At 48.1% G+C, this 24,156-nt stretch overlaps 1 protein-coding gene across 2 annotated transcripts; it reads left to right on the top strand.

Annotated features, from left to right (window-relative positions):
- The first annotated feature begins 4,516 nt into the window (after window positions 1-4,516).
- Window positions 4,517-20,917, top strand: DIPK2B (divergent protein kinase domain 2B). Of its 2 annotated transcripts, none has more exons than XM_027689181.1 (5): window positions 4,517-4,895; window positions 9,969-10,233; window positions 17,014-17,187; window positions 18,908-19,196; window positions 20,303-20,917. In XM_027689181.1, the coding sequence occupies exons 1-5, from the start codon at window positions 4,672-4,674 to the stop codon at window positions 20,641-20,643; spliced, it is 1,293 nt and encodes a 430-aa protein (XP_027544982.1). In that variant the 5' UTR covers window positions 4,517-4,671; the 3' UTR covers window positions 20,644-20,917. The 2 variants fall into 2 exon arrangements, with proteins under 2 accessions (XP_027544982.1, XP_027544981.1); XM_027689180.1 differs by having other exon boundaries at window positions 20,300-20,917.
- Window positions 20,918-24,156: the final 3,239 nt, after the last annotated feature.

The following is a 24,156-nucleotide window of genomic DNA, read 5'->3' as shown; positions in this document are numbered from 1 at the left end:
TAGTATTTTCATTGATTCAAGATGCAGAAAAATCCATACACACGCAACGTCAAACCTTCTCTAAGTGAATTGAAGTGCAAACATGCTCTGCCAGCTCAGCTGTGGTGTTTCACACCACCCACACCTCAGTGCCCCCATTTTCTGTCTGTATTTGTAGTCTGGGCAGTGGGGTTTGTTTGCTTGGTGTTTTTCCTCCTCCTCTTCCTTTCTCTGTCATCTTCCAGCAAGAGAAAAAGGGAATGAAACAGGGTGGGGAGAATAAGAGTCTGTAACAGAAGTTGTCCATCACAAATCCAACTGGAACAAAAATTTTCTCTTGCAGATCACTTCAAAACAGATGTTTCTTTCATAATCATGCAATCGGGAGGCAAACAGAGAAAAAGGAAGTGATCACATCCTCCCAAGTGCTGTGAGTTTTGTCGCATCCAAAAAGACACATTTTTCGTTTTGAAAGAATTGAAAATGTGTCAAGCAGCTCCAGCTATTAATCCACACATCCAGCCTGAAGTGGGATTGACGTGGCAAGCAGTTTGATATCAAGTCCGTACTGGTTACTTGGCAATAGCTTAATGATTATCTTGGATGTGATTAATGAAAAATACTATGAAGAATAATCATGTTGCACCACACCCTGAGCTGACTTCCACCCTGTCCTGCGAAGCCGCTCTGTGTGGCAGCCAAGGTCTTATCCGGGCCCTGCAGGCAGCGAGACCCAGGCAGGGCTTACCGAGGACCTCAGGAAGAGCAGGAGCCTCTCCTCTTCCAGTAAAACTTTGATTTTTCCTGTCTATTGTTTCCTTTCTGTGCGTGGCAGTGGGATGCAGCCCTCCCTCAACCCGTCTGGCAATGCCCTGTTGCTCAGCAACCTCATGCTTGCTGAGAAGGCTCTTTTGCAGCAGCAAACCTGGGCTGAAGAGGAAGATGAGATGATGTGACACCGAAAACCTGCTGTTTAGGTTGGCCAAGCAGCAAGATCCCTGTGAGCAGAAGCAGGTGAGTAGCAGCGAGGACCCTGGTGGCAATGTCAGCTGAGGACCAGCAGCACTTGCACCTTCTGCTCCTCTGCATCTGGGCTGTTCCGAAATATTTACTGGTGATTATCCAAAATTAATCAACTAAATTAAATTTAACAGATTAAAAAGGTCTCCTGGCCTGCACAGCCATTTCCACCGTCCCAGTTAGACCCAGAGCATGGAACTAGCACCACATTTTGCTCGGGGTGAGCCAGCCAGCAGCACTGATGAGATGGGCAGAGGGCATCTGTACGGCTCTGCCAACATGAAAACCACCCCTGGGGGCAGCTGGCGTTGTTCAGGGGAGGTGGGCAAGGGACTGAGGTGGAAAGAACAGGTGCAAGGGATTGGGGGAATAGCTGGATTACGCTAATGGATTGGATGGAAACTGGGAGGTGCATTAAGTAAAAGGTGTATTTCATCCCATGAATACTCCAGAAAAATCAGCCTGTGCTCCCCTCATCTCCAGAGCCAGCAGCACAGGAGGGCAGGTTCTCTCCCACCTCAATGAGCAGTCGAAGATCACAGCTATACCCATCCAAACCCACAGCCATTGGGCTCTGCAGAGACCAGGCATTTTTGGGACCCAGAAGCTCCCATGGGCAGAACTCTTTGATAGGGCAGAACATGCATATTGATCCATATCAGAAATTTTTAGAAATTATAACTTCTAGAAAACCAACTAGGCTTTTCTGTAAGGGCCACTGGCTCCATGTTCTCTCATTGTTAATGGTGTCACATAGAAGTGTCTTGTTACAAGGTTTGTGAGGATCCCATTGGGTCATTAGGGCCAACCCAAGGGCAGCTCCAGCAGACACCACCGTGACCACTGCCCTGAAAAACCCACCCGGCACAAGGAGAAGATCTACAAGGCTTCTACAGACCTGGTTGTTCACCACCTGGCCACAGTACCACCAGAAGGAAAGGAAAACAAATACAGCTTTGACATTACCTACTGAACAACATCCTTCAAAGAGAGGTTGCTTTCAGAGGTGCAGCTCCTCTCACAACATAAATCAAGCTGGGGTTTCTTTCCTGCCACTTTGGGCTAGTTCAGACCTATGTGTACTTATTTTTAAGCTTTGGTTTTCAGTGCTGTGAGCATGAATGGGTGTTTCCTACACACATCATCTGTGCTCGGGGACTGCCCAGCCTGACAAAAATGTTTGAGGGAAGGAGGGGGCTCAGACCCTGGGGGCAAGTGCAAATGCCAACAGTAAGCTTGAGGTGGATATGATGGAGGACCTCCCACTCTTTGAATAAAAAGTTGCTTTTATAATGCTTCAAGGTGATGCAGGTGTGATAAACTGTAAGAAAACTTAATTACACATGCTGTTCCCAGAGAGAGAGAAACATTACTTCACACATGCCCAAACTACACAGAAGTGCAAAAGCAACATAGCCATTGAGGCACCATTAACAGCACAGAAACCCTGCTACCCATGTAGTAGTTTTTTGTGCCAGAGCATGGGGTTTGCCATGAGAAAGGCCCAGTTACCTGCCCCAAGGGCTGAAGCCCTTCTCTTTCCATGGGGCAATGGAGGATGAGGTAGTGGGAGATGGGAGCTTGGGTCTCTGCTCCTAAAATTACAACAGAGAACCGAGGACAGAAGGCAATTAAATTAGTAAAGAAACTGAAGGATATATATTTCATGTGTTATGTAATGAAGATAAAGACAGATTGCTGGTGTGGAATTTTTGGTACTATCCTGGGTACTGCCCGGGGGAAGAGCTGGGCAGGGAGCAATGTGAACATGGACAGAGCTACTGGCAGGAAACCATGGGCAGGGCTGATTCCTGCAGTGGGAAGAGGAACGATGTACCGGAAATAGGAAAGGACAGGGATAAACTTCTGGAAGTGGGAAACAGCTAATCCTAGTGTTTAGTTCTGGTGTGTCTCCTTCCATCAACATATTTCAAAGAGCTTTGTGCTGGAATACAAGGCCAAATGTGACCATGGCACAATGCAGAGCTGTGAGCTGAATGCACTTGCTGGCATATCAGCACTGCCCAGCCCCTCTCCTTTGCTGCTTCCCCAGGGCCATCACATCCCTCTTCCCTCTCAGCGGGCTCATTATCCACCTCTGTCTGTGCTGTGCACTGTAGACAAACCCTAAATGTCACTATCTCCATTTTGTGCATAGGGACAAAACAGGAGACGAAACAACCTCCCACAAGGGTACAGAGCCAAGGAGAGACCCCTGATCTCCCAAGTGCCACAACTAATGAGCATCAGTGCTTTAAAGAGCTACCTTACCCTGTTAGATCACCCTCCTCCAGCAGCCCCTCCAGAAAGCAAGGGACAATGACAGAGTCCAACGTGCACCCCTGGGGCTCTTATGCCCCTTAGTCCCATCAGGCTGTGGTTAAACACTAGAGAGGATAATAAAGGCTACAGTGCACCTCTTTTTTCCATTAAAAATGTGCTAGGAAATGGCTTATCCACATGGTGGGAGTAGTCCAGCTGGGGATGAGAAGTCTCCAAAGCCTCAGTCTGCTCCCATGGTGAGATATGGCCCAGGAGAGCCTCCTGTGTCAATCAAAACATGATGGAGAGGACCTAAGCCTGGTGCCACCACAGCAACACATGTGCTGCCTGGGGCCAGGAGACCACTTGCTCCTTCAAGGTGTGCTTTCCTGGCCTTGAGCAGCAACCTGCCAGGGTCCATGCCTGCATCCCAGAGCTCCTGTCCCAGGAAAGACATAGTCCTACACCCAGCACCCAGGCCAGGATGGGTATCCAGCAGTTTCAGTAACTTCCAAGTCTGTGACCTAACGAGAACAGCTTTTAGGTGTGATCACAGTAATTTCTAAGTGTGTTTGAAACCTCTGACATGCTCCTGAGTTAGCCCCCATCCCCTTCTCTAGCTTCTTTCCGGTGCCACTACCATCAGGAAAAGGCATTCAAAGTACACTGAAAAGCTCCATTTTCCAAAAGGGGCTTAGAGGCCAGGCTGTTAAGTCAGCTGGGAGTTTTGGAAAGCTTCAGGCTATCCTGCTTTCTGTGGCATGAAACAGTGGCGCAGTTGCTGCTAAACAATGGTATTCTCAAGAAAGAGAACAGCGATGATTCCACCTGACAGCCTTTTCAGGCCTTCTGAGAGAAGGGCAAACTGAGCCAAGAAAGCATCCAAGAAGTCAAGCCGTGCCCCATCACAAATCTCCAGGAATAAAGCAACATCAAGGGTCTGGCTTCTGGTAAAATGTGCATTTCTGCCATGCTCTGACTCCTTCCAGATCAGTTTTTACTATGTGTCCGGCACATGCCCTTTGCTCCAGCAACAGGATATCCTTCATTTGTCTGCAGCAAGTGCAGATGAGCACTCCTTCATGTTGTTTTCCAAGTCGGCTGATGGGAGGGGTCAGCAGGGGCCAAAGCAGCTGCACCAAGTAAAGGAAAGGTAACCATGGCAACCCAAGTTATCTGCATCCTCCATGTATTTCCTTCTCCCCACCCTACATAATATCTTTCCCACCCAAACCTCAAGCCAATAGAGCCGGTGACCAGCTGGCAGGATGGGGACTGCAGAGGGGTCTCCTGCACCCAGAGTGTCTTGCCGTGTCTCGGGGCTCGCCACTGCAGGCTGAAGTCATCAAAAAGAGACTGAAAGCATAGAGAGGGATAACTTGCAAAAGCCAGAGCTCTTCACTCCCGTAGATGGGGCGCTGGATATGTTGCCTTTGCTCCAGAGTTGCAGATCCATTGATGCTGCTCCTGGTTTTGGCTCTGAGCTGTAGCCCTTTCACAGCAGCAACAACTTCTCCATCTGTGCCCCACGTCAAACCCAGCTACAGTTTTGGCCGGACTTTCCTGGGACTTGATAAATGCAACGCCTGCATTGGGACATCCATATGCAAGAAGTTCTTTAAAGAAGAAATAAGGTCAGAAACTCAGCACAGTAATTTTTAAGGCATTCTGCATAGTAATTTGAAAGTTGCCTGTTAGAATTTCCAAATACTTTCATGAATGACAATGCAAAGAGCAACTTAGCACCCAGTTGCCTTTACAGCGTTTAGTATTTTAATTAATGTGTATAAACTGCTCTTTTCTTTTAAAGCAAAGCAAACATGATCATACTTCAGGCCTGAATTATAATTTGAAAGCAGGAGTAAAAGGTAAAAATTTCTGCCTAGAGAGTGGCTCTAAAACAATTCAAGGCAGCGATGGGGGAAGGGAAGGGGGGGAAGAAATCAGCTTGTTTAGATTTACTGGAAATATTTTATTAGCAGCAACTGACTAAAGGTAAAGGGGGTTTAGCTTTGTATGCTCCAAATTGAGTATGTTAACTACAAACATATAAACATGCTATATAGTTTTGGACCAGGTGCAACAACATGAATGTGCAGAATTTCACGTGCGTATTAACTAAGATCAAAAGCAATCTAAACCTGCCTGAGGCTTGAGGACTTCTGCACATCAAGCTACCCACATGCTCAAAAATAGATGTGGCTAAATTATTGGTGAACTTTGGGAAGGTTTCTGTGAGAACTTGAAGGCAGAGACAGAAATTGCATCTGCCTCGATGATGGTGAGACATAACACTGTCCAAGTGGTCATCAGACCAATCCAATCAGTTTTAGGCTCAAAAACAGAGTGTGTCTGATCACAGCGAAGAAAATGTTGCCAGTTGTATTTGAGGAGAAAGTTAAAGGCAGTGCTTGGCAGAGGAAGGGTTTATTGGGTCTGATATGATTTATAGAGCCATATGCACTTTCTTTTATAGATATAAAAGCCCGAGGGAGAAGAAATTATTATAGTAAAATTGTATTTTTAATGCTATAATGTAAGTAGTATAGTATTAGACAAATCACCATTTTTATCTTAAACTATTCTATAAAATGTAGCATAGTAAAACTATAATGGTTTGTCTGGGATGGACTTGTAATACTGAACATCCATCCTTTCATTACTGCCGCTGGGAAAAGGCAGCTTGTGGTCTTGCTAAGCCAGAGCACCCCTTTGCCATGGCACATCAGAGGACTCAGCCCTGGATGGCTGGGAAAACCCTTTGGCTTTCCGTGACAGAGTGAGTACTAAGTGAGGCACAGAGGCACCAAGAAGGCCTGGGCCAGCAGTGCTGGATTTCTCCCAGCCCAGCCTGGACTGCTGTCCCAAAATGCAGGAGAGATTTGCAATCAGCATGCTCAGCTGGCTGACAGGGGCTGGCACGGGTCTGCAGGGGCTGGGGGTGATTTCGGGGTATGGGCTGCTCTGTATTTCATTCCCTGCAGCAGGATGGCACAGGAGCTGGCTCCTGCCACGTCCCCCAACCTGCTGTGGATCCCTTTTCCACTCACCTGTGCAGGGTTTTCAGGGACCTGCTGCCGGGCACAAAGCAGCTTCCACACGTGCAGCTCATCGCAGGTGCACCCGTTCGGTTACTCCCGCCCAGTCACTGGGGAGGCTGGGGCCGTGCAGCTTCCTTCAGCCCTCCAAAAATAGCAGGAGCCTTCTGCAGGGAGCAACTGCCTCTGGCTGGCTGCTGGCCAGCTGCATGTGCACCGGGGTGTGGGGAAAAAGGTGCTACGTGAGCGAAGGCAGGAGGCCGCTGTGCTGGCTTTCCTCTGGGGGGACGGCGGGAAAGGGGTGCAGTTGTGCAGAGAGTCCCACTGGGGCCAGGATTGCAGAGCCACAAACGTGGGAGCACGATGCTTCTGCCTCAGGGAAGGTAGAGGGGCTTCCTAAGCCAAAGACTCCTTTTCCTCTCCAGCCAGCCCGCGGTTGGCTCCCCACCAGCCGTGCAGAACGCAAATAAGTGATAACGTGCAGTTCTGCTCTGAGCACTTTGGAAACTTAGCAATGTTCTCCTGAGCAGTCACTCAGCTTCAGGCTTTCCTTTGCAGGGGTAAAACTTGTTGTCCCATTTGATTTCTTGAAAAAAACAGGATTTTTTTTGGCAAGTGGGAAGTTAAATGGGAAATTTCAGTGGCACTTGCACTCTTTGATCCACCTTCATGTGCCTTTTCACATGTTCACAAAGGTGAAGGGCACTTGGTGCTTCTCTCTGTTAATTCACATTAGAACATGCTTCATTAATTCTCCATCATTTTTGGGAGCTGTGACATGCTTTCACAGTAAGAAGATGTGGGTTTTGTTCCCAGAACGGCTGGTGACTCATCTTGTGCTCTAATGTTCTTTACTTCCCTTGTCTTTGCCCAACTTTATCCATCTGTAAATGAGAACACCAAGCCTGCCTACCAACTGTACCAAGAGCAGAGAACAGTGAAAGTTTTTGTAAAATATTAGACTTTCAAAACACTGCGAAACTGAGCTGACCAAAACTATTTGCAGACTTGTGCCGATGCTGGTGGTGAGCTTTGGCCAAAAATAATGGGAAAGAAGTCTGGAAAAGCTGGAATGCTTAGATTTGATGGGGTTTTATACAGCATTACTTTATTTTTTTACTTCAAGAGTTAAATAATGGGAAAGAAGTCTGAAAAAGCTGGAATGCTTGGATTTGATGGGGGTTTATATGGCATTTCTTAATTTTTTTGTTTTAAGACTTAACTTACTTTTTAAAAAATATAAAGTTCCAAATGCAAGCAAATTATTTTGGCTGAAACAAAATACTTTACTCCATCCAAGAAAAAAAAAAAGGAAAAACAAGTTTGAATTTCTTCAGAATTTAATTCTGGGTTGATCTAAAACCTGTAATCTGTGACTCACATATTCACACAGATCTTACTGAAAGTCTTAATTAAAGCACATTCAGGCCCTCAGCTAAAAGGCTTCATACGAGAAGTGAGTTGTTACAGCACAACTTGATGATGAATCTTGAAAGTATCTAACAAGTGTGCCAGGCCAACGCTGTGCTGCCCAGAAATGATGCCAAATACAGACTTGCTGCAGCCCATGCCGGGTTCCCAGGCCTGTGTGGCTCTCCCCCAAGAGCTCTGCAGAGGAAGTCGCTCCATCCGCCCGCAAATTAATGCTCAGCCCTGGATTTCACACATCCATGCGCTGCTCGCACACGGGAGGCGGCACTTTCCTGCTATCTGCCTGACGTGAGCTGCCCTGAACACACAGGTTTGAGCCAAATTACAGGGCATATTTATGCTTAACTTAAAAATAAAAAAAGGAAAGAAAGAAAGAGAAACCCAGCCCGTTGCCATCTCCTCCCTGGAGCGCCTGGCACACTGAGCCCGCTTTGCAGATTAGGCACTGGGAGGGGTCCTGATGCACAGCAAATCACAGTGAGGCGCACAGCAATTATTCTCTGCTCTTTAGTCCTAGCTCAAAACTAGACCAGAAAAACCCACCCAAACCCAAATAAAGCTTTTTTCTTCATGTCAGGTGCCATAATCTTAGGGAAGCTTCAATTTTATATCAGGCAAAACACCCAAAGGACCGAAATACTGGAACCCACCAACCTGTTCACAGAAGGGGCCGAGCTTCCTCACTTCTGGTCAACCTGCATCTCCATGGCAAATTTTTGGAAGGAGGCACATGGATAGAGTTGAATGTTAAAGGAGGGCAAGCACCAGGGTTTTCCCCCTCCTGGGCACCCATGTTTGCCCCAGAGCTGAGCTGCACAGGGTCTGTGGTAGGGAAGGGGAGTGAGGTGCTGCCTTCAAGAGGGATCTTGGGGAGGAGGTAGATCAGCCTCTGATGCTGGTTTGCATCGCTGAGTCAGTCGTTTGCCTGAAATCAGAGGAAATTAATCCCCCCAAAAATTTCTTAGTGCCAATTTCCCATCTGGAAGTTGAAACAACAGACCAGCTTCAGCTTTCAGATTTGTTAACGTCTTTTCATCTAACTCCAGCTCGCTAATCCTGCAGGGAACCTCTTGCCTCTCCTGTGTCCCTTCTGAGCTACCAGCTGTAATTTACGGTGAGAATAAATTAGGACGTGCTCTCTTACGCACTTGGGCAAGGAGCTTGGGACAGGAGGTTTCAGGGACAGCGAATGCAGGACGTTGGCCAAACCAAAGGTCAGAGTTCAGCCTCTTTCCAAGAGCAGGTTACAGACACACTTACAGAGAAGGCACCACACTCCTCAGCTCTGGCATGTGCGATGCGTGTGTGGGCAGGGCTGAGGGGGCTGCTGAAACAACAAAAAAAAATTACCTAATTACCCAGCCCATATGCTCCCCTCCTGTGCCTGTGTAGGGGGAGAAAATTAGTGCAAGATCTCCATGGCTACAGTGGTGCTGCACACCCAGGGCACACGTACTCCATCCCCCCAGCGCACCCCAAACTCTGCTGCTGCTGGGGAGGTCACTCATCCCTCCTGCTAAAATACAATCAGCGGTGTTGGGGGAGACATGTTGACCCCAGCACTGAGTAAAGCCACCACCTAAAATCAAAAGTTCATTTCGATATTCCCAAACACATTTATTGTCAGGAGATTTTATTGTCAGGAAGGTCACTTTAACTGTTGAGTACTCCTTTTTTTGGGAGTCTATCTCTAGGATTAAGAAAATTTAAAAACACTGAGGATTCTTCACGAACCAAAACCCTATGACCCTATCCCTTTCCTCTCTCTCTCTACATGGCCTAAAAAACCCCATTTGGGTGTTTCACCCCTTGACCCATTGGCACCGCTCCTGACAAGGGATGGTGTTCATTACATGGTTTATGTGGGAAGCAAAGAAGTATATCTTTTCCAAAATGTGTTTCCTGAGCTGATGGTTTCATCCTGCTTGCCTCACCCTGGTGTCTGGGACCACTCACCCAGGGTCACTCAGCCTGGGTCACATGAGATTAGCTCAGTTGGAAATTGGTGCTAAAAACACCAAGTTCATGGGTTCAATCCCTGTATGGGCTATTCTCTCTAGGAGTTGGACTCAATCATCCTTGTGGGTCCCTCCAACTAGGAATATTCTCTGATTCTATGATGGCAGAAAGCCCCTGGGGTCGGCACAAGGTGGAGAAACTCAGCGGGGCGGGTGCTGCGCGGGTGTCCGTGTGGCTTGTTAACCCGCTCTCCGTGGGGCTCTCGTTTTGGTTTGGCAGGTTTGACACCTGGCTTTCTTCTCATTTAAAGCTGCCCCCCAGCTACCTGCTCAGCTACTCGGGCAACTACACCGACGATGCCAAGAGCTGGCGGCTGGTCGACATCACCCGGCTGACCTCCAAGTACCAGCACGACCGGGCCGACAAGCGCATCTGCACCTCCCTGCTCAAGACCAAGACCTGCAGCCTGGAGCGCGCCCTGCGCCGCACACAGCGCTTCCAGAAGTGGCTGCGGGCCAAGCGCCTCACCCCCGACCTGGTCCAGGTCTGTGCCCCACGGATCCTGCTTCCCCCCACACCAGCTGGGGGGAGCAGGGGTTGCCATGCTGTGAAAAAGGGTCTGAAGGAGGCCTGGCTGAAACTTGTTGGGTGGAGGGCAAGTTTGGGTTATGGCTGGCACTCTCCTTCCTGCTGAGTTGGTGGGGATGGGGCAGCCCTGTGTTCCCCACGCCACAGGGAAGAAGCAAAATGAGGCCCTGATGGGAAGAAAAGTGTCACAGCCTGGGGAAACCACACCCAGGCACAGGTAAAGCCATGGCACTGCCTGGCCAGGGCTTGGGTGGGCTTGGACCCAGCAAGGAGAGCATCAGCTTCCTTGTGCAGGCTGAGGCTGAAGGCCCATGGAAAGCCATAGCACCCACTGGCTTCGGGCACAGGGATAATATAAGGCCGTGCACACAAACATGGCTCTGGTGGGGAAATTCCTGCCACTTTTTTTTTTATTTTCTGGTTTTCAACGATGTCTCAGCATTTTTGTTTGGGTTTTTTCTTTTTTGGTCATAAAGTTGCACCCAAAAGGGCAGCCCATGCCTTGAAAGTGATTTTGCTTTGGGCTGGACACCAAACCAGCGTGGGCCCCTCAGAGCAGCACAGGCAGTCAGAGCCAGAGCCTCGATTACTCATCCTCCTGCCATCCATAGCAAATGACCTCAGGCACAAAGAAGCACACTGCCCTTTCTGTCACAGTCCTGGGGTGTCACAGGTGAAGCCAGGACAGGCACACTGTGTTTGGGGGGCTGCTGCCACCAGGTAGATGGGCAGCTGTGGCACAGGGCATCCCCCTCACCCCATCAAAACAACAGCAAAACATTTCAATAACCACTGGAGAGGGCCAGGGAGGAGGTTTGATATACACTGAACAAGACCCTGAGAGGCAAAGAAGGATTATTCCAGTACTTCTTCCCCTTCCAAGAGAAAAGTGGCTGTGAAAAAGGGACTTGATTTTAGTTGTAGTTGCTGCTTTAGTTTTTCCTCTTCTGTTGCCCTGTGGAGCACCACACTTGAGAAGGGAGAGTGAGAGACCCCATTCAGCAGCCAGGGATGGTGCCTGGGCTGCACAGAGATGGACTCACCGAAATCACTGACAGTCAGGCACAGCAGGTCCCCCTGAAGCCAGTACCATCCTGAGTGGCACATGCCTGACAGGGAAACCTCTCTTTGGGTAAAAGCTACACTGTACTTTGTCTAGTAACCTCAGGAGAGGCACTACGGAGAAAATCTTGGTAAAAATCTGTGATAATCTCTAGCAGAGTGAATGAGCATTTTGGGGCAAACTGTGGTAATCAGTAGTGGACAGGTAGGGAAGATTTTGTGGTAAAATCTGAGGTAATCTGTACAGGAAAGAAAAGAACATTTTGAGGTAAAAATTAGGTAATCAGTAGTGGACAAGAAGGGAAGGTTGGGGGGGTAAAATCTGAGGTAATCTGCAAAGGGGAAAACAAGAACAATTTGAGGTAATAAGTAGTGGATAGGCAAGAAAATTTTGGGAGTAAACTTGAGGTAATCTATAGGGCAGAGAATGAACATTTTGAGGTAAAAATTAGTTAATTTAGTGGAAATGCTGGGAAAATTTGTGGGGTAAAATCTGAGGTGATCTGTAGCAGAGGGAATGAAAATCATGAGGTAAACTGAGGCAATCAGTAGTGCACAGGTAGGGAAAATTGGGGGTAAAATCTGTTTTAATCTCTAGGGGAGAGAATGAACATGCTGAGGTAAACTCAGGTAATCAGTAGTGGACAGATTCCTATCACTCCCACTCAGAACATCCCTCACTTGAGCTTCTGGGTCATGGGAAGGGACAACTCCCTGGGGAGGCAGGCAACAACTTTCCAGGCACCTGCTGGCCATCACTGTCCCCCCAGGTAGCACTACAGGGGGCTGCAGGAGGGCAAGTTGGGCTGCCAGGTCCTCCAGCCTTGCTGGAGTGTCCAATGTGTTTGTGCGAAACTGTTCTGCCTCCCCCAGCAGCGCTGTATGAAAGGGAAGAAGAGATTAAAACTTCCATTTGCTGAGCTGGGTGAAAAGGTAACTGGAGAAATGTGGCTCTGTGGTATCTCAGATCTGCTGCAAAGTTAAATCATTAGCTGAGGCCAAATCCTTCTCCTTAAAAGGCTCTTCATGTGCTATACAGTTTTCCCTACCCCGTCCTCTCCGAGTCTGAACTCCCAGCTGAGCTGGCTGGACTGCACACAAACACACACACACACACACGGATGAATGTGTCCATACACACATGAACACACACATATATGCACACATGGAGGCTCTGGCTGGGGAGCCCTGGCCTTGTACTTATCCAGTTTCTCCCAGGAGCTTGAATTTCCCTGTGCAGCAGCAGTGGGAAGCTGAGCTGGCTCCGGGGTCCCTCTGAAGTGAGCTCGGGGCCAGCCACTGGGGACGTGCCCAGGGACAAACTCCCCTGGGACATTTCGGCAACCCCTGCAGCTTTTTAGTTGGAGAGGGCATGGGAGGCTGCAGGGAAGACTAGACCTTTGCACATCAGCCTCAGGATTGCTCTGCTCATGTTTTCATGGTCCTTTGTTTCTGTTAATCAGCCAGAGAAACCTAAATTAGAACATAAATCCCTTCTAACAGAGTGCAGGTTAGAATACATGGAGAAACACTGTGATCCAGAGGACCTGGGACCTTCTCCCCCACCTCCAAATTTCAGCAGCAAATCACTTTTTAAGATCAGGCATGCACTCTGCAAAATGGCTTCAGGTCTCACAGTGGTCTAAATTGAAAAGCAGCCAGCAGCAACAAAATTGCAGTCACACTGCCTGAGTGAGTTTGTATCCAAGACACCCCCCAGCCACCACACGTTGCAGTATGACCTCCCCAGTCTGTCTGGCCCCATAGAGATGGGGATTCCCTTCCTCTCTGGCCACCCCTCCTGTCCTCCTCCCATCCAAAAACTGCAGGAGCACCTCTGCCTGCACCCCAGTCCAGTGCCACTGCCCCTCTGCAGTGTTTGCTGGGCAGACCCGTGCTGGTAACCCAGCATGAGCCATCAGAGGGGTGTTTCTTGGGATGTGCCATGTGTCACTGCAAGTACTTACCTTCAGACTCGCTCTTATGGCTTTATTTCCTCCCCTCCCTCTTTTCAGAGATGTTAACAGCGCGTGGATCTCGGTGCCTGACACGATGCCCACTCTGTTTCACAAAGCTGCAGTCACCCAGTGGTGTCTGCACTCCCCTCCCTGCAGTTTATCTTATATAACAGTCACTGAGGAAAGCTAATGGGCTCAGGTGATTTTGTCTTACAGACACAGAATTGTGACAGGCCATAACGTGCTTGAATCAAAATGACAGACCATGAAGTAATGTTTCCCCATTTTACACTGCCTGCCCTGCCTGACCCAGTCATCAGCTGAGCTGCCTGCCACGGCGATTATTTCACCCACCACAAGGAAAATCTTTGTTGGATGCAGCAAAGTCTTCAGTCTTAAAATCCAGCCTGCTTCAGAGGTGAGCAGGATTTATCTGGGGCTCAGCCTGCACGGCAACCCCAGCCACCCACTGCTTTGCCCAGGAGCTCATCACCTCAAACTGTGCTGCATGCTTTTCCTGTTGGAGGGGAAGAGCAGCAACAAAGCAGGTTAGTTTCAGCACAGATCGCCCACCGGGCAAATTTACAACCCTGTCTACAAAGCACAGCCTGGAAAACGCTAAAGGCAGACAGAGGAAAGCAGTATTGGGGTGAAAAGCCATCGTTTGGAATCCCTCTCTCCAGACTGAAACTACTGACCAGCATCTCTGCCTGTCCTCAGCAGATGTGCCAACACTCTGGTTATTTGGCCTCTGAGTGCAGTACATGTTGCTTTGCTTGCTGCACATGGGCAGCAGCTCACTCCTCTGTCAGCTGGTCCATCCTGGGGAAGGATGGGCTCTATGGGGCTCCCAGAGCTGCCTCCCAGACCTGCCGCCCTCTTTGACCTGGTACCTCATCATCAGACATGTTTTGTTAAACCTGCTGGCAGTGGGGATGAGCCCCATAGCTTCTCAGGGCATCCTTACTTTCTTTCTTTTGGGAGTGAAGGAAACCCTTGGATTCACAGGGCCAGGATCTCCAAGTGCTTTAACTCCTACCTCCAAGTGTTCCCTTCTGGAGCCCACCCTAAAGATGGTCATTTGGTGAAGCTGCACCCAAGCGGTGGCACACGGGGCAGGAGGCAGCTGTGCTCCTGGTCTGTGCCATCCCTCCTTGGGCTGGCTGAAGAGAAAACAGAGCCAGGAGATGTTGTCTTCCAGAGGCTGTCTTTATGTCAGAGTGAATTCTGGGTGCGTCTGCCCCACATATGCATATGTATGCACACATTGAGTTTAAATTGCATCATGTACTGTGCAGTAGGGGGAAGAAAATCACAGCTGACTGCAGATAGGCTTTGCAGAAACTGCTCATTATCAGATATAGAAATGTAGGTATTTAGTCAAAGTAAATAAGACACTTTCTAAATCAATCACAAACAATACATCAGGCTGTCTGTCAGGTCTTATTCTCTGGCGTGATAAGACACTGCAAAGGACTGAAGATATTCTCAGATAAATCCGTATCTCCAGTGCTTCCAGTACGTGTTCTTCATATTTTTCTTCCACTTACAATGTTTGTCTGACAATTTTACAACTCCAGCTCCTTTTCTGCTGTGGGGATGTTTCCATCAGTCTGCAGGAAAGGGAGACCCCTCTCCACTGAAGCAATTGAGGAGGTGCTGAGCTTTCACTGCTGACTGTCTCAGCTGAAATCAAAAGGCCCCATTGTCCAGTTTTTGTGAGTCAGGACTTCGTTAAACTATAGAAAGATGCACCAAGGGTTGATACAAAGGTGGCAGCACCCAGCCCTGCTCTTCTGCTCCCACACTGCCACTGGTGTGCCCGAAATAATTCCTCAGGAAACCAGCAGCCATGAGCACTGTGTGCAGCGTGCGTCCACATCTCTGTTAAGAGGATGAGGTCTGACCCTGGAAAAATCCTAATTACACCTTTCATGCCTTCCCTGTCACTGTGATTTCTGTTCCTACTGTGTAATCTTCAGGGTCTCAGCTTTTGCGTTACAAACTCTTGGAGGCAGCAAGGCTTTCTAACTTTGGCTGCAAATATTTGCATACACGCCGAGCTGCAAGAGGCTTTCTCCACCATTTATCTCTTACTTAACACAGTTCTGTTCTGCTCATTTTTTCTCACTTCTCCTCCAAAGGGAAAGAGACAGAGTCAGCCACAATCTTCCTGCAAGTGCTGCAAGACAGAAACCCATAACCAACCCACTCCCCCTTCTGTGGTTTTAGACAATTAATTGAGAAAGTATTTCCTTGATAAGGCCACACCAGAGGAGAGGGGTGTAACTAGAACTGGGGAAAATTATTTTTGATGAATGTTTTATTCTTTTTGGGGGAAAAAGGGTTCTTTGGTTGATGTGAAACAACCACACTTCAGTTGGGGTTGAGTTTCTCAGGTAGTTTTGACCAGCTATTGGCATTCAGGGCTTGTTCTGTGCAATTGATGGCCAAGGAAGGCATGACTGGGACCTCACTGAGGCCAGCAGGGATACAGAGGAGAAGACACAGGGCATCCAGTCCCCCTTTCCACCTCCAACTGGGAAAACGTCACGGTCCTTCTTTCCATGTTTCTTTATTCTTTTGTCATGGCTGGATAATAAAGTGCTTTATGCCAAATGAACAGCTCGCACAGGAAGGGCTGAGAGGGACCTACCTCAGAGATACCAAATGACTCGGGGAGATGCTGAGTCGAATCTTTGCTCTCAGCATGAAGGATGGCAGGGAGCAACGTGAGCTCCAGTGCCCTTTCGTCTGAAAAACATCTCCCAGTCATCAAATCATAAGGAAAATCCAAAAGAGTATATTTGGCTACTGGGATAATTTTTAATAAAAGGACTTAAAAAAACCTTTCCCTTCCCTAGCAGAGGCATGGCAGGGCAGTGCTTCTGTGCCACTGTGGGCAACCCTCCATACATCCATTCCACTTGGTCATTACAGAAGACCAGCCAAAAAAAAAATAATAATTTTTTACTATGAAAGTATGAATTTCCATGCCATTTATCCCAGCCATTGATTGCTTGTGCAGTTTTACAAGCCAAACCTCCAAATCTGAACAGTGAAATACAGTGATAATTGACTCCATTAGCCCAATGGTTCTCTATTAGTTGCTGGTATTTACAAAAAATACACGCAGGCTATTCAAATTTGGTTTTGTTAGTTAATGTGTGAGTTTATCAGAGAGAGAATATATCCTGTGCTTGTACTCACAGAGTGTTTATTTACACTTTTAAAGCATGTTTACTGACCTTAGCAAATAGTATTTCCAAGAAAGCTGCTCACAGGTTAAGCAAATAGTGAAGCGATCTGAAGATTATTTAATGAGGGAAGTGACTCACTGTTTTAACAACAGGAGGGCCTCCACCAGGGAGCTGGGATGCCAGGGCTGGAAACCCAGGAGGAGGGAGGAGGCCCGCGGTGTGGACACACGTGGTGCTTTCAGCTGGAGGAATACGAGGTTTGCAGTGTCCGTGGCTGTGCCATGAAGACTGGGAGCCATTCTGGAAACCTGAGTTGTGAACAGGCATTTTTGGATGGCACGGGTCTTTTCCCAGAAGGGGTTTGCTGTTGAGATCCCCCCGTGTGCCCACACCCTTCGGAGCTGTGCCGCAGCGGGCAGAGCACAGAGATGCCTGTACCCTCAGCAAGGTCCAAGCACATTGCAACATCTCAGGCTGGAAAATAGACATCTTTGCCATGTTTTCCCCTCTCACCAGGGCCTGTCCAGCCCAATGCTGCGCTGCCCATCCCAGCGACTCCTGGACAGGATAGTGCGGCGCTACGCCGAGGTGCCGGACGCTGGCAGCATCTACATGGACCATCTCACTGACCGGGACAAGCTACGCCTGTTGTACACCCTGGCAGTGAATTCACACCCCATATTGTTACAGGTATGTACCACCCTGCACCAGCTTGGAACACCACCCCACAAGCCCTCACAGGTAAATCCTCCCATGAGATGTGCGCCAGCCCCCAGCTGCAGAGGAGTCCCAGCCCTAGCCTTTGAACCACTCTCTGGCCTCCACAAAGTGTGTTTCTTCTATGAGGTTGGATGGCTGAAGCCAAGCAGACTCCTGCAGTGTTCCTTGCATCAGCCCATGAAGCTGTGGAGAGATGGGAATGCCCAAGTCCTTAAATAAATCAGAACCCAGGCAGGTATTGCAGTAGCGACCGTGAAAGCCAGGGTTTTACACATCCCTGATACTTCACAGTGTTAAGTTTGCATTGCTAATGTATGACTTAAAATTACAGTCTGTTTATGAAAGGGAAAGAGCATGCTTTAGAGGGGGAGGATCAAGATGCAGCATGGATGTTGAACATGGACTTGGGGAGCACTGACTTCCCATGTTCCGTGTGCCAGTGCTGTGTTTTCCATTTGCATGCCCCTGGTGACTAGCTCCATGGCAAAGTGCAGCTTTGCAGAAGTGTTGGGTGGAATCCCAAATACAACTGAACTCTGGATGTGAGGGCAGTGGTCTGGGATGTCTCACACCCCTCCCCTGTTCCCTGGCTGACGTGCCTGGCAAGTGGCTCCTCTCTTTCCTTATATCTCCAAGGGAGTATCCTCACCTTTCCCCACACCAGAAAACCTTTCGTCCTCATTGTTGTTTCGTGCAACCCTTTACAATTCCATGAAGAGCAGAGGCAGTGGCAGCATCATCTGTCTCTGGCCCCAGGTCACCACTGCCCTCAGCAGCACATGGGGTTCTACCCTGTCCCAGGGAGGGGAAATGGTTCTCATGTTCCAGGAGGCTCCTGGGGATCATTCAGCCACCCCAGCCATGGCTCACTGGGACCTGAGGCTGTGGCTCTTAGCACTCTAAAGATACAGGAATGCAGCTTAAAGAGGGGAAAAAAATGCGCCAAAGAATGGCTTGATTTTACATGGGTGCCCAAAATGCCTTCACAGCAGAAGGGAGAAGCAACCTTAAACATGGAACTGGACAAGTTCATAATGCCTTGGCAGAGCCCAGGGCACTGGGTAGATGGATAAGTCATAATGTAAATGACAGAAAGCTTTGTCTTGGCACAGCTCAGCAGTCATATGGTTTAGTTTCCACCAAGGATAACTGCATGAGCTGCAGGGATGCAGGGAGCCCAGCCCAGGTGTCCCCACCATAGCAAACATCCAGCATTTCTGTTCCTGAGACTGCAAAGTCTCCTGCAAAAGAGCCAGGCAGTTCTTACAAATTAGCAAAAACCGCTTTAGCCCCACCTCACCTCCGAGCCATGACTTCAGCTACACAGTGTTCATGAGGGACCCATAAAAGACACCTAAAATTAGATGTTCTGTGGCTAAAATTTTAATGATTTTGAAACCCATTATTATCTTGGACTTTCCGGTTAGTTTCCCTTGTAGAATAAGTCTTGAAATGTCAGATTCTTCCTTCATTACGAAAAAGGACCAAAAAAAAAAAAGGGAAATAAAGGCATCATAGCTACTCCAGGACGGAGCAGCACCTTTCCCAGATGCTGGGGCAGGATGGGGTGACGAAGGGTTTCAGGCTGGTTTAGAGGCCAAAGCACAGCGCTGCAGGGAGGTGGGTCCATGGGCAGAGAACAGCGGCCGGAAGGCAGGGATAATCCCTGCATTCCTTCTCTCCCTGGCAGATCTTCCCCGACGTGGAGGGGTGGCCCTTCCCACGGTACCTGGGCTCCTGCGGGAGGCTGGTGGTCAGCGCCAGCACCCAACCCCTGCGCGACTTCTACAGCGCGGCCCCCGAGGTGGCCGCCGACCTGGCCCTGCAGCTCCTGGCCGTGCTCCGCTCCATGGGCACCAACGACCTCAACTACTTCTTCTACTTCACCCACGTGGATGCTGGCACCTTCGGCGTGTTCAGCAACGGGCATCTGTTCATCCGGGATGCCAGCACGCTGGGGATCATCGACAAGGAGGAAGGTACTCAGCAGGCGCTACGGCCGCGCGTCTGTCGCCGGAGGGCTTAGCGAGCAAATCTGTCACCTGCTACGTTCAACTCTGCTGCTGGGTTGGGGTTTTTTTTTAATAACTTAAATAATGAAAAGTTTACCAACAGCAGATCCTGCCATCCTGGCTCTGAGTCGGGAAGGCGACAGGTATTTCGTTTGTGCAGTCAGTGATTTGGTGACCGGCCCCCCCCATAGCTGGCAGCAGCTTTCAGTGCACGCAGTGCTCAACACTTTCATTTGAATTTTTCCTAAATCACCCTTTTTCAAACTTTTGCCACACAAATGTCAGTATTTGCGAGTAGAAATTTCATAATTTCATTTGTTTTAAGTATTAGGTCCAACTGGACCCATTTTATGTGCATTTATCACATTAATAATGGTTATTATTATTATTATTATAACAGTAAAATCCCCCTTTTGTCATTTTTACATAAAATCAAGGGTTACGAAGCATTACTATTCACTGTTCACAGGTTATGTTGGTCTAAACCACAAAGTAGAGCTAATCAAAGACAATTCTTCCAATAATTTAACAGTTTAATTTTGAATGTTCAAATTTTCAAAAGGCCTTTCCTCAGCTCACACATTCAGCTGAGCTGGTCTCAAATATTCAGAAGCAGCTGTCAGAAAATTTTCCACTGGGTTTCCTATTCTTGTCCCAACAGCTATTACTGTTAACTCGATTCCAGCTGGATGAGGTGTTGTTGCAAGCTAATGATTTGGATAACATGGAAAAAATTATGGGTCTGCTTATTTGTGGCAGTTTTTGTAGGAACTCCACATTTCAGGTTTGTACTCCAGTTCTCATTTTTTCTGCATCAGTTTGACTTGACAGACTCCTCTCCAACTCCTCTGTCAGGCAGTTCTGCAGAGCTCTGTCATTCAGAAAAATATACATATTTCAGGAGTGAGAAAGTTGGCCCATATACAGCTACAGCACAGAGTAATTTGTGGTGAAAGGTGCCCACATCCTTCAGATAATAACAAACCCTGTGTTAGTACAGAGGAGCGAACATCTGTGATTATCTAGGAGCTCACTACCACGTTTCTAACAACTGGTTTAATTGTCTCCAGCAGGGAGCCAGCTGATCGATGGCCAGCAGGAGCACAAAGATATATTTAGCTGTTTGACTGTGGACTGCCAGTCTGCGTCTGTGTCCTGTGACTCCATCAGGGAGAAGCACAGCCTCGTCATGGTGTGTCAAGAGCTTTTGCCCAAGCTCCTGAAGGGGAAATTCCTGCAGCCCGTGCAGGAGAAGATAGACAGCTTCCTCCAGCACTGTGCCAGCGGCCTCACCGATGACCAGGGTGTCAACGAGGCCATTGCCAAGCTGGCAGAGATCCTGAAACCTCTGCGGTCCTGCGATTCCCGCTTCGCCTACCGCTACCCTGACTGCAAGTACAGCGACAAGTACTGACGGAGTGGGAGCCCCCGGGAAGGACTTGGGGCAGTGTCAGCCCCCCGCCAGCGAGGGAAGCGAGAAGGAACCAGGGGAGATGCAAAGACCTGCACCAAATCTGGGGCTTTCTCATCCAGACGGAGGAGGAGGGAGCAGAGTGCACAGGATTTGTTGTTCATCTCCCAGAGATGCATTTGTTAACGTGGGATATTAGGCATGATGTATGGCTTATGGATTATTAGCATTATCATGAGTGACAGGGGCTATGGGATTAATAAATCTCATTCACGTATTTTGGCCTTGGAAGAGTTTTCCATCCCTCTGAAGGCAGGATGCTCACAACTATCTAGATAGAGGAGCTCTATTACCAAGGAAGCCTTTCTGATTGAAATGCTTTATACGTAATGTGGGATGGATGGAAGCATTTAAGACTTTCCCTATGGCTATTTTTAATTTGCTAAAAATCATAGATAAACTGAACCACGGGATCAGTTCTGTACCATTACCCGTCACAGATTACTTTCATAAAATATTTAAATTTTATTTCTTTTATGGCACACAGAACAGAAAGATGCAATCAACAGCATTAAAAAGCTGAAAGGTCCTCCCATGTCTCTTGAGATTTAATTTCTCTAATCCCCAAACATAATTATTTCTAGTCTTTCCCAAGTTGATGGGTACTGGAGACTAACAAGGGGTTTTGGTTTAAGATCTGAAAAAAAATCAGCTCTGGAATATGATTGTTCAGCAGATACTTTCACATTATTCTCCCTAAAGAGAAGTGGAGGCACCATTTGCACAAAACCATTCAGATGGGAAAATTGCCGTAAGAGGAGGAACAACACAGGCAGAGGATGAGACATTGGTTTACATGGAGTCCAACAAGACTTGCTGAACACTCAGTACTCCAGTGTACATGACTGGGGACCCCTCAAGAGCTCGGGGGTCTAAATTCTGACCAGTAAGTACAGCCATCCTCATTCATTTGCCTTTTAAAGGAGAAACCAGTAAGCCAGTCCCCAAAGGAGTGACTCAGGCACTTAAAATTTGGAGTGGTGGACTTCTTTCACAGCAGTGGCCAACCCAGGGCTAGATACAGGTGCCTCGTTTTGTGGTAGAAGGTTGCAAAAGTGGCAAAACACAATATTCTCATCCAGAATCTGCCATTCCCCCTCACCTGAGCTCCCTGTGGGGTGTCTGAGGCCCACACAAAACCTTCCCTGATGTCAAGGGGTCTGCCAGACCTCATCTGGTTTTGGGGCTTCCTCCTGGGATCCAGGTGCGCAGGAGTCGCCAAGGAAATTTGACTGAGCTGGGTAAGAAACTGGGCTTTCTGGATCACCCATAAGTATTTTCATCATGGAAAGAGCCCTCCTCTAGCTGTGGTTTGAGAGAAAAATCAGCAACAGCATAAAGGCAGGAAAAGATGTGAGTCATTTGCACTGCCAGTTGTTGTACTGAGCTGTGTTATACAGAGCAAGAATGCAAGTCAAGATTATGTGTTGGCTGTGGATCCAAAGCATCCAGCCTGGGGTTCAAGTCAGGGGTGGCTGAAGGCTGACAAGACATGTTGGACATTCTAAACCACGTGCATAGGCCTGATACTGGGGAAATCTGGCCCAGGACATTTATTTTGCTTTTCCTCCTGGCATAAAGTATCAAGTGCACCTTTTACCTCTCAAGATGTAGAAACATTGAAAATAATTTGTAGGTAAATTTAGCTGCAGGCCCAGATGGTCAGACAGCAAAAATGTTTAAATATACAGCCTCAGCTACGGCTGCAGCCCTCTTTCTTGATTTCAGTCTATTTCTACATCATGGCTCTCTTCCAGAAAGAAAAACATGTCCTTCACTGAGATCCATAAGGCTGTCTAACAATCTGTTTTCATCAGTTTTTCTTGAATCTGTCTGGATCTCCAATCTCTTGGTGTGTGGTTTTACCTGATAGCTGGTGACCAGGTGAAGATCTGGCCTGGTCCACCCATGTTCCAGCAGAGGTGATTTGCAAGTCATGGGGCTGCAGAGATGTCTTTGCAGCTGCTCCATGGCTCAGGCTGTCCTCTGGTTCAGTGCTCCCTGGTTTAGCAATGGCTTGACTTGCCCTGCAAGGAGGAGAAGCCCTTGCAACAGGGCTCCACTTTGGGTTCACTGCTCTCCCATGTGTCCTGGGTATTTTTCTTTTCACCACACACATTTTCCTGTTGGGAATGAGCTCTTCATCTGCTGTATGGCTCTGTGCAAAGTGTCTCCTGGGCAGGAGAACACCTCTCTGCTACCAAACCAGCCCAGGCAAACAGAGGGGATGTGTGTGCTCAGCATCTTGGAGAATGGCAGGAGCAAGCTCAGATCCCTCAGGCCTAGTCCAGCACTGGGAAAATAGACTGAGAGGTGTCACATGGGCTTTGCTGGGCCCAAGTAACTCATGATCCAAAAGAGTTGGGATTAAGAAATAGAAGAGTCGTGGTTTTTGCTTTGCTGCTTGGACTCAGCTGGCAAGGCTGCAGCAGAAGCCTTGAGGCACGTAGCATCTATTTTTACAGGGCTTGATTCAAAGTTGTTAAAGCTGAGAGGAGTCTCCCCACTGCTTTAAATAGACCTTGATACGAATTTAAATTAAAAAAAAATCCATGATTAAAAATAACGAAATCATGGATTTGCAAATTATTAAAGGGTTGGGAGTTGTGTTCACCACCAGTTTCCCTTCAGACATTGATTACAGGGGCCAAGCTCATGTAAGGCTGTGACTAATATGCCAACCATAAAATCAGTCCATGGTTCAGAGAACAATAATTTTCCTAAACTAAATCTCATTTCCCTATATTTCTCTGGCCTTTTTTTTTTTCTTTTTGCATCGCCAATTTTTACTCTTAATATTTTCCTCTTTCTTGGCAGTCAGGCCCTGGAATCAGTGCCCACCCTGTCTGCCAGCTCCAGTCAAGCCTTCAAATCCTAGTAGGCCAAGCTCCAAAAGGATGTGAAATTAACTTATAAATGGCAATTATTTAAAACCTAATCCTTCCCAAAAGAACTCTCGAGCAATTTTTTCCTCTCCGCATTCAAGTTATTTCTGACAGTGGCTTTGTGTGAGCCTTTGCAAACTGTTCCTGGTAACAGCTTAAACCATTTCCACAGCAGAACAGGAACGGCAGGAGAGGTCTCCCACCAGTCTCAGTCACCTCCTTTGTCTGTGGGTAGTTTGCCTTTATGACCAGCTGTTTATCAGGCATCTGTCTTACTGCCCCATATCCCACATATTTTTGAAGTTTTCATGTCAAGGGGTTTGTAAAACTGTATTTTCTGCCATATTTTGACCAGCAGCATGTTTTAACACTGTAATTTCTCAGGGGGTGGGCAGCCCATGGCAAATGACAGTCCCAGTTTCAGCCAGCACAAATTCACTGCTCCTCTGTCAGCACCTTCACATATCTGTGGTGCTCACACTGCTGCCTCTGCCCAGCACAACCCCTTGGGAAGGAATGGCAGCCAGTGGTTTATCTAGTGGGTGGCATCCCTGCCCATGGAAGGGGACTG

The sequence above is a fragment of the Neopelma chrysocephalum genome, unplaced genomic scaffold (assembly GCF_003984885.1).
Source record: "Neopelma chrysocephalum unplaced genomic scaffold, ASM398488v2 Primary Assembly neopelma1_76, whole genome shotgun sequence".
NCBI classification, from domain to species: domain Eukaryota; kingdom Metazoa; phylum Chordata; class Aves; order Passeriformes; family Pipridae; genus Neopelma; species Neopelma chrysocephalum.
The sequence above is the reverse complement of the archived record's forward strand: the minus strand, read 5'-3'. Positions and strand labels throughout refer to the sequence as shown.